Here is a 14,693-nt window from a genome sequence, read left to right as displayed (position 1 = left end):
TTGTGAAAATCTCAACAGGTCCCCGCACTTTGCATATTATTTTTAATACGAGTTTTCGCCCGTAAGTCATGCGCATTCAGCCGGGGCTTGGGGCTCGGGGCTCGGGTTCGGGTCGTCTCAGGTCAGAGTTAGCCAATTTGAATGTCCGGGTTCGTTTACAATTTTCCTGGTGGTGGCTCGCCGCAAGGAGTTACTTATTTCGGATACTTATGTTTATTTGCCTAGACATTAAGTGAAGGCTACATGTCATTCAAAAGATGGGGACCAACCGCATGATGTTTATCATTGGAGTAAATATTTACGTTTCTGTGTGTGTGTGTGTGTTTTTTTAAAGATATTTTGCTTTGAAAATCGTCAAATGATGTTAAATTTGCCGCAAATTTGAAGATGTAAGAGTAAGATTGTCTAAAATAATTACTTTTTTTACTACTCTTAATTAAAATTAAAAATAAATTTAAAATGTATCAAATGTGTTTTGAAATGTAGTTCCTAAAAGTATGCTACAGACTAAAAATAAGCAGTTAAACCAGTTATGGTCTCCATTTTAATAATAATCATACCCACCCACTATGATCGAAAATTATGTTTATAAATGAGTTCATTTTATGATCACAAATTCTCCTTTGTTGGGAGGAAATGATGACTTAGCCACAACTCCTCTCGATGAGTTGCTAATGATCTCTTCTTTTAATCAGTTCGAACTTTTTTGAGAGTCATTTTTTAATCATAGCATAGTTTTTATACCATACACCCATAGGGTAAAATGGTACATTAAAGTCGCCAAAATGTATGTAACAGGCAGAAGGAAGGAAGCTTCTCCGACCCCATTAAGTATATATATTCTTGATCAGGATCAACAGCCGAGTCGATCTAGCCTCGTCCGTCTGTCCGTATGAACACCTAGATCTCGGAGACTATAAAAGCTAGAGACACCATATTTGGTATGCATTTTTGCTTAGTAAATGCGCACATTATGCATGTGTAAAGATTTTACCACGCCCCTTTCCGCCCACGTAATTTAAAAAACCTCGAATTTCTCGTATTTGGCACCATATGCAATCAAATTTGGTACACTTAGACTTAATACTAATATCCACCAAAATACCAAATTTGATGAAAATCGGACAGAAAACAGTCGAGTTATGCATATAAACGTTTTTCCATAAGGCAGGAGTTGGCCGTTGGCTGGTGGGGGCGCTAGGGTGCTCGTATGATTGAGTGAGCGAGATACTAAGATATGCTTGTAAAAAGCATGTGAAAATGCATTTGTTTAATAAAGTTGAAATATTTGCTTTACTGGTGTATGGTATACCTAAGTCGGCGAGACGACTTACTTACTTCCTTGATTGATTTGTTGTATTCTAAAAAATCAGCTTTAAAGCACTTTGAAAGGTGATAATGATTCACTGTCGACTCTTCTTTTAGTCACTTAGGAAAATAGTCATTTTAAAATCGACATCAAATTAGACTAAAGTAATTTTTATTCGGTAGGTGGTAATTCCTCATCTAAAAAGTAATTAAAGTAACTTTAATGTTGGAAAACTAGAATTACAAAATGAATTATTGACGTTTGTTTAACTCATATTTTTTTTATTATTTTAAAATACTATAAAAAAACAATTTTTCTTTAGTAAATCAGGACTTAGACATACATTAAGAGTGCTTTCTAATAATAAAAACTAATTGGACTGAGTTGGAATTCGGGGAAGTAATTGCATGTGGCTCACTCACTCTTCATTACTTTGGAAAATGTTGCAGAATGGGGAAATATGTTACCATTGCATACTTTTAGGCACATATCCGTGTATGAAACATAATGCGCTATAAATATTTTAGCCCAAAGTCCATTAGAATTATTTGCTTCTTGTGCCCAAAGTCAATTTAGTGCTCTGGCATTTGGTAAACCTAAGACTGCATTCAAATTGCATTATTCATGAATGCATGCAAATTGAATTGATGTACCTGAACAGCAACTACATACAACATGAAGGAAAAGGGATTGGGTATGGGGGAATGGGGCTTCTAGTTACTCTCTAGCATTGTCTATATATGTCTGTCTGTCTGTCTCTCTGTCTGCCCGACTGTGTGTGGGTTCACGCGTCGATGTTGGCTTGTCAATGCGAATTACTAACTCTACCACAATAATGTCCATGCGAATCCTCCTTCTGTCTGTTCTCCAGAATTTACCTTACAAGTTTCTCCAATTCCCTCGTTGAACATTCATTCTGATTATGCATACACACACACACACACAGAGATATAGAGAGAGAGATGTGAATAACATATTTCTTCAGGCAAAGGAGTAATACAAAAACAAGCCAGGCAAACGCCTTGAAGATTCAATTAACCAGCAAAATCGAAGTCAAAGGCAAAGTGGAAAAGGAAGTCCTGGCCCACAATTCAAATGTTGATGGCACATTTTGGGCTTTATTAAATTATCATTCGATTATGCCATTATGTTTTCGTTTTCGATTGCATGTGGGATTGGCATCGGCATTGGTTATGCCATATCGTATTGTTTCGCTCCTAATGGCACATCCGGCGGAAGTTTAGCCAAAACATTTGCCCACCATCTAGGGTTGATTCTTCGCCTGCTGCTGCTTAACACCAAGAAACCCCTTTTCAGCAAATGTTTTCTTTAAAATTTATAGATGTACGTACATATCTCTGTCCATATACTTATATGTAGAGCTTGGCTTTTTATGCAGCGCAAATTGCTTTGTGCTGAAAGTATCTTCACATGAAATATCGACACAAATTCCCATTAAATGTTATGGTTATGTACACACGTAGTGCCATTTTGGGAATTTTAAATATGAAAACTGCTTAAATTGTCCACAAAATGGACATCAAAAACGAGGCTAAAAGAACGCAAGGGTAGAAGATTTCCACCCAGAATAGGTGGATAAGTATTAAATGGGAGTAAAATATTTCTAAAAAGTGACTTTAATAAAATAATCTTAAGCAAAAGTTTAAAATATCGTTGAATTGAATATCCGAACATTCTGTGGAGCAGGCCCGGACTGTGACCCTAAGGGCCCACCGGGCACAAGTTGAAGGGCCCCCTATACTATATGCTTTTTTGGGTTTTACATCAAGTATGATCGTTTATGTGAATAAAACAAAAACGACTTCTTACAAATAAACAAACATCTTTATTTGCCTATTTTGTTTTTTAACAATGCGCTTCTAGGTAAGTCGTAATTTTACTAGATTTTAATACTCATCAAAACTTGATTCAAGTTTTTTTTTTAACTGCCATAAGCAAGAAAGTTTCTAAATGCTTTTGCGTCAAACAGCTTCTCAATCTGTTTTTAACATATTTTAACTTGGAAAATAATCTTTCAATGCAAGAAACAGCTACGATATGAGGAAAATTTTTCGGGTCGAGGCATGAGAAATCTGCTGCTAGTTTTCCATGTTCCGTAAACCGTGATTTGATTGCACAAATAGTTTTATCAATAATGACATTGTGAACTTCTACCATAAATTTTTATTGAGGTTCATCGATTCGTTCATCACGGTTTTTCTCACCCGGTGAGCCTTTTTTTTGTGCGGCGTATTTTACTAGGAACCTTGTGTTTTAAAACATAGTAAAAATAAATTAAGTCCTCTGCTACATAATACTTCTTCGCTTTGGAAAACAATGCCTGAAATTCGAATGTCTTCCAGAACCTGTGAACGACAGGGGCCCCAGCGCCCATCGATTTATTATGGTACAAAAATGATTCTTAGTGGGAACCTCGTACGAAGGGCCCCAGTGACTAAAAACTGCTACTCTACTACATGAAATTTCATCAAAAGGGGCCCCCTACCTTGCCCGGTGGGCCAGTCCGGGCCTGCTGTGGAGCATATATTGGCTCTTATTTTGATTTAATTCATTAAGTTTTCAAAACCGTGTAGTTAAATTGCTTACTCAAAAATTCAAAAACTCGAAATGATCTTACACGAAACTTTCTCCAGAGAATTCAGAACAAACTAGGAGAAAAGTTTCTGCCTTGAAATCAGCTGAACAGTTCTGGAATTCCGATGGAGAGGAGGATGGGTAACGCATAAGATAAAACATGAGATGAGCGCACAATCCTAAATGCAAATTATGTCCTAAGAAAAGATTATATCAGATTATTGGCATACATCTTCCCGGATTTGCAGTAAATGACGAAATAAGTAGCAACCAAGTTTGGTCTTTTTTTAACCGGAAGACACGATGTAGTTTATATTTTTACAGTTGCATTTATGTATGTTTAATATTGAATTATGAAGAACAACTAAATAAAGAAAATGTTTTTACTTGCAAGCAAAAAAATAGCTAGCTAAATCGTACAATCCGAATTTATTTTGAAACATTAAAAAATTGTGGGATTTGGCCGACTTTTAAAAGAAATCCGCCTTGGTCTTTGCTCTAACTGCTCCAATTGTAAATTCAGGGCTGATTGTATGGAGATAAGGCTGAACAAATAAGATATAATTATGAAACCTTCTCTACTTACGCATTTATAATTAGGGTTTAAATACGAAAAAGTTATATAGAAGTTATAGAATTTCTAAAATTCATCGAAGTAAAAATATATATGAAATATACATAATACTGTTTCCATTTCGACATTGTTTATGCCTCTGGTAGCTAAAGTAACCAATACGTCCGAAAAGTCCAATTCTGCAGATATCCAGTTGGCCCGATGGCCCCAGAGTTAATCTATGTAAAAATATGATAATGTCAATTAAAATTACCGGTTTTCTTTTTTTTTTTAAGGATAGTCATATGGTTTATACTTTTCAAAAAGTTGTCTTCTTATCCTTCTTTTAAAAAATAGTACTTAAATTTCGAAATTCTCGTAAATTGTTTCTTAAATTACCTTCTCATTTCTGTTCCATTTTGCTATTCTTGAATTCTAAAAGTAAAAGTTGTGTAAAGTTTGCACAATTGTTTCGCAACCCTTCGGACAAAGTGTTTTGTGACACTTTTATTTGCTCAATTTCCCTGCCTTCGTTCGATGTGGATGTGCATCCGGATCCGTCAGTCACACAAACATCAATTGCGCCAATTTGCCAATGAATGGACACTTCTAAACTTCACTGACCGCAACCCTTTTTGTGCAGGACATGTGTCCTTCAGTTTGGCCTATACCTTTGGGTGTTTGCCAAACGAACGCCAATCAAGCGCAAAACCATTTCTGACATGCCTCGGACAAGCCGCCAAAGCCGCTGTCGACCAACCAGGAAGAGTACAGAAAGTGGACCTCAACTCGGGCCAGGACCCACGGCAAGGACAATGACAATTCAATTACAGAAATGGAAATAGCAGCAGGCATAAAAATCAAATAAAAGCATCATAAACTCCTGGATAAGCAAATAAAATCAGTGGGCAATGTCCTGGCCCAATGGCTGCGTTACAGAGAGGGGGACCGGGCGAACGAACTGTTTCCGGTTTGGTTTTTGATTAAGTCCTCAACCCGGGGGCCCTCTATTTATTGGGTCAACAGTGTGCGAGTGATGTTGTTTTTGTGGTCATTTGGCAATTGGCGCCATACGCACGTCCAACTCCCTCTCCATCTCTACGGTTTCACCCTACTCTTGCTCTCTCCGCCGCGCTTTTAAAATTCCCACGCAGAGTCCGGAGCAATGGATATGGAATGGGTAAGTTCATGGCCAATGGCAACGGAAGTACACATCGAAATGAAATTAATTTCAAGTTCCAATTGACCCTTTTTCTGTTTTCTAGTACCTGTTCTACGACATTTTTTGCGGTTCTTGTGGTCGACACCTTTGGCTTGACTTAAAGCCTGGATCTGAACGAAATTCAGAAGAAAAACTGTGCAACTGGAACTGTAACCGTGTGTTGAGGCTATTGAAAATTCATAGCCAAAAATTTATTCATGGCCTGCCCCAGCCTGTCTCCTCCCAGACTCTCAGAGCATTAATATTTAAGCAGCGTCGTCGTCCGGCGGAGGCCTCCATCTTCCAGTCGAGTGTTTTTGGGGTGTGGATCTGGTTGCTGCGGCTCCGGGTGGGTCACCTTTGCCAAACTTTCTGCGGCTGGTTGCGGCAACTTCCATGGTTGTCAGTAACTAACAGTACATCCACGACATAAGGGTCACATTTTTTACGGCGAAAAGTTTTCACATGCCTATCGCCAGGTTTTCACACGGTGGAACAAAACACAAAAATGACGAGAATTAAAGAGTAAATTTTCTCTCTTAAAAAATATACATCAACCAAGGAAAGAAAACTTTATAGATAAAAAACGAGTTTAGTTTCACAAAAACTCATCAAAATTTACTAATGTAAATAAATTATGCATTTATCCATAACCCGTTATGAAATATTCACATCCAAAGTTGAAAAAGAAAAATATTTGTTTGCATTCAAATATTTCTTCAGGCTTTGCTAAAATCGGCGTTAAAAGTGTTCGATTCAAAATCGACTTCAATATACATATGTGCAAATTACTTACTTTATATTTTATTTTTTTTTAGAGCAAAGGCTTGTCCAAATTCAAATTTTGAAGCAAATGTGGTACAAATCGAGAGCTATAAATTTTCCCATTTTTCAAAAAAAAAGGTTTTCGACATTTGCTTCAAGTCATATGTGTTATTTATATACTTTGATAGTGAAAAAGTTTAAAAAATTGTTAGTTACCACCTCCACATAGAATATCTATATCTGCATATGTGAACTTAAAACTGATTTCATGATATCGTTATTGCGATTGAAGAAATATAGCATTTGAGACTTAAAGGTTTTTGCTAAATTCTTCAATATGTGACCACAATTTTAATCTAATCAAATTTGATCCCTTACTACTCCCTTTGAGATTCTTTCTTCCACATAGTGAATAAAAATGGTTTTTAACTCTTATAACTAATAAGTATTTAACGATCATTTTGTTAGTCACCTATAGAAATCTCGCCTGATGTGTGTTCGGAGATTCTCAAGCCTGATTGATAGCATTCGAAACCTGAACCAAATGAAAGGAAGAAATTTGGCTACTATTTCCACTGTAAGGCATTGCGCAGAGACATTTTCTTGCAGTTTTACTTTGCCCTTGTCTAAGTTTATCCATCCTTTAGCCCTTTCCCCTTGCCCATTGGAGGTTATTCGGTCCGCCGTCGTCGTCTCGGCCTGACACGCGTATAATGTCGTAATGTTGCAAGATGTTTCAACTATACACATTAATTTTTGATCAAATGGCTTTCGACTCGCTCGAAAATTGTCTTTTCGCATTTGTGAGTTGGTTTTCGATTTTAACACGGCATAAAATTGCTTCGTATTGGCAGAAAGGGTGGGAAGGGTTGGCAAGGTGTGGGCCAAGTTCCAAGGATTCCTTGACAGCCATCGTTAAATGTGACATTTCATTTTGAATGTCGAGCAAATGAAGTTAGGATAAATATTGAAAGTTGACGGTTAACCGCAACAGAATCGGGAATTTTCTTTTCAATGTAAATTAATTCTGTGGCATTGTGTTTTTTAATAAGTGAATGTTTTCCTTTTTTTTTTGTCTTCATCTTGATTGTTCACGTGGTTCCATTTTTTTTCTTTTTGTTGTTTGTGATTTTTGAGGTTTTTTTTTGGAATTTATGGAGACGTTGGTATAAGGCCTTCGGGGCTGGGCTATTCGGCTAACAAAAATTCATTTATTTTCATTTATTGTTTCACATTTCCCCCAGGAAAAGGCGAGTTGCAATTACCGCGTCAGTCGGCGAAGAAAAATTCAAGCAACATTTTTGGGGAGAATAAAAATTGTTCCTGTCGCCCAGAAAAGTTTGGTCTTTTCTCTCGAATTCTCTTCTCTTTTTTTTTTTTTGTATAATATTTTTTATTTACTTTTTACTGCCCAGGAGTGTTCATAATTCTGTTGACTTGTCGTGTAGATTGTAATTTTTACTGCAGGACAAGCGCAAATACATAATTGAATAACAGCTCCGACATGGAAAAGGACCAGGCAGAAAGGACCGCGAACGCGAAACGAAGTCCTCCTAAGTAAGAGTCAACCAACGAAAAAAAAAAAAAAAGAAAAGGAGGAGGAAAAAAGGGGTGCAAAAGGGGAAAGAGCGAAAAAGTTTTAATTCAATTTTTTCTGCGTTGTTAACTTGAGACGAGGCAACGACTCTCCGAAGTTGATTAATTTCGCATTTTTACGCTTGATTATACTACCCGGAAAGTATGTAAGTAACTTTTCTTGCATTCTCCGGACTTCTTGGTTTCTTCAACTCGCATTTTTCTCCGGCACGCACTGAACTTGCTGGCAAAGCCACAGCAACAGCCACAGAGACAGCCATGGCCAAAAGCCAAAAAGGAATCTTTTTCGTGGCGTGCAAAAATATGGCTGTCGCGTTGAATCCTTTGGGAAATTTCGATATCACACTTTGTTCGTCATGTTCCTTTCTATATACATATTACTGTGTGTGTGTGAGTGTGAGTGTGGGTGTGTTGTGTGGTGTGGGCAGAGTTCATTACACATTCGCCATACACGAAATGAAATGAAATGTCGAAATGAGCAAAAGTAATGAGAAAATGCACAAGCCGAGAAAAGGCCGAAGAAAATGATTAACCACATGGGCAAGGACCCACTCAATGGGAAACAAAAGGAAATGTGTGGGTGTGTATGTGTGTGTGTGTGAGTCTGTGTGCCGAAGCCCAACTCCAATAAAAATCATAATTATTACGAGGGAATCATTTCCCGGTTAGCTTCTTCTTCATTTTTTTCTTTTTGTGGAGAGGTAAGAGATTCATGTGATTCCTGAAGAACTTTGGAAGTGGCTGCCACATAATGATGATTGCACGTGTGATTTTGCAATTAAAATAAATTAGTTACTTACTATACTAGCTGATATGATTTATATAGAAGGACAGATTAGAAGGGAAAGTTATCGAGGGATTGGAAAACTCAATCTGCTAATCGAGAATTGTTTCTCTCAATGGATAATTAATTGTCATCTAGTTTCTAATCAATGATTTTTGAAATGCATCTGTTTCTTTTTATAAATTCAAACGTCAGTTTATTCAGATTGTCAATTTATCAGAGATTACTTTGTCACCTAAAGAATTCAGCTTATCTATATTATATGCAAATAAGGTTTTCATAGATTCAGAAAGCGGCTAAATAAAAGAACTCGAGTTCCAGTATTTAAGATAAAAAGTTCATTTGGCTGATTAATCACGAATTGGCGACCAATCTTATGATTTTTGAGATTCTTGTAAAGAATTGAATATCCGATGAATGACAGTATGGTTAATTACCATGTCAAGAGTGGTCAGAGACTGAGAGCATTAAAGGAATTCCGCTATAGAAAACGGATAAATCTTATCTTAATATTTAATTTCTCATTTAAATATTGAATACGAATCTTTTGTCAGCGCATTTGTTTAAAGTGTTGAAATTTTTTTCAAGAATAATTGAGAATTATTTATGTCGTAACTAAGTTATGTCAATCGATCGATTGTTCACATTGCAGCTATATGATTTAGTCACCTGATCTTAATCAAATATGGCACAGTGATTAGGTGTATTGAATTCAAACCAGAAGTCAGGGGCTAATTTCCGCCGCGTCGAAGTTTGCATACTCTTCTCATACCTAAAGCCGTCATACTGGAAAAACGTTTTATCTAAAAAGTCTTATGTTCGCGTAAGAACGGTCTACAATCTTACAATCTTGCCATTTTATCGTGTGTTTATATGAAAGCTATATAATATAGTTATTCGAGTTTAATTAATATTCGCATAGTTATTATTAGGTGAATTAAACTGACAAAAACTAACTTTTATGAGATTAGCCTAGAGAAAACCAAAGTTATTAAGAAATACATTCATACATACATATATGATATAGTGGTACTATCCGGCTGATTCCGAGATATACCACTCCCTACGAAAAGATAATCCAGACGGACGGATAGACAAACAGACAGAGATATCTCATGCTAAACGTTGCAATCGGAGAAACTTTTCGAAGCTCAAACTCAACCTCGAGCTGGTACACAAAAGATTTCATATCAAACAAAAGGCTTGCTAAGACAACCAACTAGGGTTAATGTTTGGGCTTATAGATGTGCTAAACCTTTAATCTACAGTATTTCAGATATTCTAAAGTTTGTGTCAATATAAGCAAGTTCTATTCATAAGCTTAGAAGACACTTAAAAGTCCTTTTGAAATGAACAACTTCTTTTTATATGAATAGAAATAAAGTTTTTATCTTTCTCTGTTTCTCTACTTTCTGTTTTGTGGAATTTGTCAAACATTTCGCATCGATTTGTTTGCCAAATAATGGTCGATAAAGTTAACTGAGAAGACAATTTAACAACGACAATTGAATAAAAATTTAAGTACTTTCAAAAAAGGGAATAAACACTTCAATGGAAGTATAAAACAATGACATTTAAATGCGGGGTATAGATAATCGTTTTGTTTTTGGTTTTTTTTTTAATAAAGAATTTATACGGTATACGCATTTGGTTTATACAGATGACGAAAATCTTGAAAAGTTCATAAATAAACATTAACACTTAAGAATCAGCAAGCACAAAGGTTCTAAATTCGGGGAGAAAGTTTGTCGAACTGAAAGAATCTATTGACGGGGGCCTTTGCATCGAAGAAAGCAGAACAATCATTTGTTTTTGCAGATATAGAAATAGCGAAAAGATTGAAAGACCGTGACATGGGCAGACAAAAGATAATGAAACAAGGGGAAAGGTGGGGGGAATTGCAATAAATCAAATGTATCTAAATAGCTATTGTTCTCACATCATATGTAAATGTTGCTGATGAGTATTGAGGCAAATGCTTAATTATACGACACTTGACTCGATGATGATGATGGTTGATGGCGATGGCTCTGGAAGGGGGACTTAATGCCAAATTTGCATACGATAGGAGGATAGGCGGAGATTGAGAGATTTGAGATTCCATGTAATTACCAGAGCGCCAACAAAGAAAAAACAAAAACCTAATGAAAAGTCATCAACAATTAAGAAAGAATAAGAATATACATATGACTCATTCGACGGCAAGGCGAAGGTCGCCGTCAGTTTATTTGGTACAGAGATTTAAACATGGGTTAGCTACATATTATATAGGTATATATAAGAGTATAATAAAAATATTGTATATAGTTGAGTTTTGTGTTGTGGTTTTTTGTTTGTTTCGTTCGTTTTTCTTTGTGGTAATTAGCAATTATAATTATGGTGAGCAATAATTTAACTAAGCAAAAATCACAAAAAGGTAAGCAAAGCAAGCAGGCAAGCAAAATGAAGCATAAAATCTAACGCCTAACCAAACCCTCAAAGCGTTGGACACGGGGAATCGGTTCCGCCTTGCTCTTAATCAAATACTTGGAGAACTCCGCCGGAGTGCGGAAGGCCTTGATGGGGAATTTGCCGAAGCGACCATTCGTCTTGGAGACCACATAGTAAATGGGATACGGACCTGGGGTCATGGCAACTGGGATCGCTTGAGAACTCTCCCCGTCAGAGTCGAGGATGAAGTGCAGTTGCTTCTGTTGCTTTTGTTTCTGCTTGGGAAAGGCTTTTAGTTCGTTGTTGTATGGATAATTCAAAGCAGGCTGCTGCGATTCTTCACCAGTATTAGTAGTGGAAGTGGAAGGAGCTGTGGACGATGCCATCAGCTTGCCTGGCCTAGGACGACGCATACGCTTCGAGTCCAGATATTGGCGAGGGCCACCCGGACGCAGAGGCTGGATCTGGAAGAGAGCCGAGTTCATCTGATTGCCTGTGTGATCCTGTTTCGGTGGCAATTCCTGTGGCATGACCCGTATGACCTTTTGCAGCTCGTTGTCTATGCTCACAACATCCTCTGTGATTTTATCTTCGAGGGGTTCCTCCTCACTGCCCTTTATAGGTGATGCAAAGAGAGTTCCCACTAGCAGGCAAAGCAGCTGCAAAAGTTTCATTTAACCTTCATTCGAATAGGAATACGAATACGATCATCAATCACAATTACCCATAGTTGTTGAGTGGCGAACATCTTGTTCTGATCGATAATGTTCTGTTTTTGGTTACCGTTTAACCGACTGACTGAGTGTGTTTGTGTGTGCGTGTGTGTGTGTATCCAATTCTAGACAAGATCTGTGCGCCCACTCCGCTCCAGCGACTTGTGTTAAATGCTGCCGTTTGACGACTGAATTCCAACCCAGTCTCCGATCTCCGTTTCTGATCGCTGAGCTGTAAGCTTTTGAACTGCGGCTTTTCCCCATTGTCCCGCTTCCCGCTTCCCTCTGCCTCTGCCTCTTAGCCCGCCTAATGAAGTGTTGAAGTTAGGTTTTTTTTTTTGCTGTTATTGTTGTCTACAAGCCAGAACAAATTATGAGCCAAATTTATGTAGAGGCAACTAACAACCAGCAAGAAAAAAACAACAAAAACAAACACCAACAAGCAACAACAACAAAATCAAATTGTTAGTTCTGTTGGCCTTTTGTCATAGCAAAACCGATCGTGCTGGCACAGTGGGCCAAAACCAAATGTTTTCAATTGGCAAATTGATTCTGATTTGTGATTACCTCATTGATATTGATTAATTTTTGCCGACGATCCACCCGGCTACCCCTGACACGGCCCCTTGCCTCCTCAACAGCCTCAACTGACGTTGTTTTTATCATCATTATTTGATTGAAAGATATATTTATTCGTCGTTTTGTTTATTTTTAAGGCCTCATTAAGTATGCAATCGGATAATTATTGTAATGGAATTATTTATGATTTTATTGTTGCAAATTGCGCGCGTGTTTAAATAAAATAATTAAACAAAGACCAATAAAGAAATTCAAGTAAAGTCCATCAAAATTGATAGCTAACTTGTCTATAATGATGACTCATTATCAATATGCTAATATTTAACAAGACATAGTCAGAATATTTATCATTAATTATCGCATATTCTATATTTTATAGGTCAAGGAGTGAGCTGAGTGATCGAAAGAAGTTCAAAAACATCACGATCTAATGTAGTCCACTTAAAAACCAGAATATTAGCTACTTTCGTTAAAGAAGAAACGAAATGACGATTCTTCATCGAAGTTGATTCAACTTTTGTCAAATAAAACTAGTCAATTCTCTTTTTGTCCAAGTCTGATCTAATTGTAAAACTGAAATATTAAATGTTATTATTCTAGATTGTTAGGTTACTTAATTTAGATTGTATCTCCTTCATTCTTTTCAAACCTACCTATATTATGTCATTCATTGTTTTAGTTTAATTGACGATTATTGTGGCATTTTAATAAAAATTGGTATTACATAAGATGGAAAAATTAAGAATTGGCGATTGTCATTGGTCTTCAGAAGTTTTAAGAACTTTTTGATTGAAGATTTATCGATTACCCAATAGACGCAAATTCAAACTACATTTATAATTCTCAAATGGTTCTGACATTTGTAATCGTTTTACAATCGTTTAACCAGAAAAATGTTTTAATAGTTCTGTTTATATAAAACTATAAATTTTAAACTTAAATTATCAAGGTATTATAAAGTTCCACTTCAAATACAGTTTTAATTTCTGATTTGTGTTTATGAGGTTTGGTTCCAGTGTTTGACTGACCCCAAAGTGACCTAGTCGGTTAAACTCTTTCACATTTGACGGAATCGGAATAGTCATCAAATCAATTATTAGCCATAGAGCCAAACTGCAGGCAAACTTTCTTTTTTCTCTGAATTTCTTGCTCCTGTTGAAATTTCAATCGTAAAAATTCACTTTTGCCAAGGATATGACAAAAAAAAATTTACTGCTTTTACCCACAAGAGTGAAAAAAAAAACAAACGCAAAGAAGGAAAAATCTGGCAGACACTTTTAGACAGAGTAATAAAAATTCCAGCAACAGGACCAAGACAATGGATAGCCTGTCTCAGCCATTTGCATTGCCATTTACCATTTACCATCCTCAGCATCGACGGCTCCTTCATCTTGAGCTCCCTTTTTGGTGTCATTGAAAGCGCCTTTGTCGCGCCATCGATTGTTATTCAAAGCATTCAATAATCTGTGCCAAGACGGAGAGAGAGAAAGTCTGGGAGTGGAAGGGTTTTCCTTTTCCATTTCTAGTTTGCCAAGTGTTTGGGGAATTGAGAAGTAACTCAACAGGTTTTAGCTTTTAAGTCACCAACTCCTTGGGCTGGGGGATGGAGTCCACAGTAATCGCTAATGGATTATTTAAAGTGACTTTAAAGCGAAACCGAAAACCTCAAAAACATGCGACTCAAAACATGGCCTTAGGTCTGAGGTAATTAGATTGCAGGATGCCTTGAAAAGGACATATAGGACGCACAGTGCTTGATACGGGTCTAGCGGACCATTGGCCAGCGGTGACCGCAACAAAATGAGTCCTTCCCTGCGGCTAATGGACACACAAATCCGTGGGTATTTGTTTAAGGTTTTTTGTACATGTGTGTGTGTGGTTTTTTTCTCTCTCATTGGTATGTGTGAAAAACTTCTGCCACATATTTTGCTCTTTTTATACCCTTGCAGAAGGTAATTCCAATGGCTTAGACGTTTGTTACGCATAGAAGGGGACGTTTCCCACTCGAAAAAGTCGAATCGTCCATGAGTTCAAGAAGTATTTTATATTTAAGATGTTTATTATCGGACTAGGGGTAAGAAGCTTAAGATGGAGTATAATTTTTATGTTGTGTCTTCAAGGAAGGGTATATAAAATTCAGCATAGATATAGTTAGATTCCTTAATATC

The 14,693-nt window shown here is 36.9% G+C and overlaps 1 protein-coding gene and 1 long non-coding RNA gene across 4 annotated transcripts; both read right to left on the bottom strand.

The window, feature by feature from the left end:
* Positions 1-4,314: 4,314 nt before the first annotated feature.
* On the bottom strand, positions 4,315-6,188 carry LOC124459859. The gene is made up of 3 exons (XR_006953840.1): positions 4,857-6,188; positions 4,491-4,696; positions 4,315-4,429 (listed from the first exon to the last, which is right to left on the bottom strand). It is a non-coding gene; the product is annotated as an uncharacterized LOC124459859 (long non-coding RNA).
* Positions 6,189-10,990: 4,802 nt separating this feature from the next.
* Positions 10,991-12,131, bottom strand: LOC6652275. 3 transcript variants are annotated; one of them, XM_023181105.2, is made up of 3 exons: positions 11,958-12,130; positions 11,577-11,892; positions 10,991-11,522 (listed from the first exon to the last, which is right to left on the bottom strand). In XM_023181105.2, exons 1-3 carry the CDS (start codon positions 11,979-11,981, stop codon positions 11,260-11,262), a joined length of 603 nt encoding a protein of 200 aa, XP_023036873.1. In that variant the 5' UTR covers positions 11,982-12,130; the 3' UTR covers positions 10,991-11,259. The 3 variants fall into 3 exon arrangements, with proteins under 3 accessions (XP_023036873.1, XP_002074878.2, XP_023036874.1); XM_023181106.2 differs by having other exon boundaries at positions 11,400-11,508; positions 11,958-12,131; XM_002074842.4 differs by having other exon boundaries at positions 10,991-11,892.
* Positions 12,132-14,693: the final 2,562 nt, after the last annotated feature.

This window comes from Drosophila willistoni, assembly GCF_018902025.1.
Source record: "Drosophila willistoni isolate 14030-0811.24 chromosome 2L unlocalized genomic scaffold, UCI_dwil_1.1 Seg168, whole genome shotgun sequence".
NCBI classification, from domain to species: Eukaryota; Metazoa; Arthropoda; class Insecta; order Diptera; family Drosophilidae; genus Drosophila; species Drosophila willistoni.
This window is presented reverse-complemented; position numbering and strand designations above follow the sequence as displayed.

Excerpts from the sequence above, each read along its gene's own strand:
- LOC6652275 (XM_002074842.4), bottom strand. The coding sequence starts at position 11,981 with ATGTTCGCCACTCAACAACTATGG. Across the intron at positions 11,893-11,957 it reads TCGCCACTCAACAACTATGG|CTGCTTTGCCTGCTAGTGGG; the intron begins GTAATTGTGATT and ends AAACTTTTGCAG.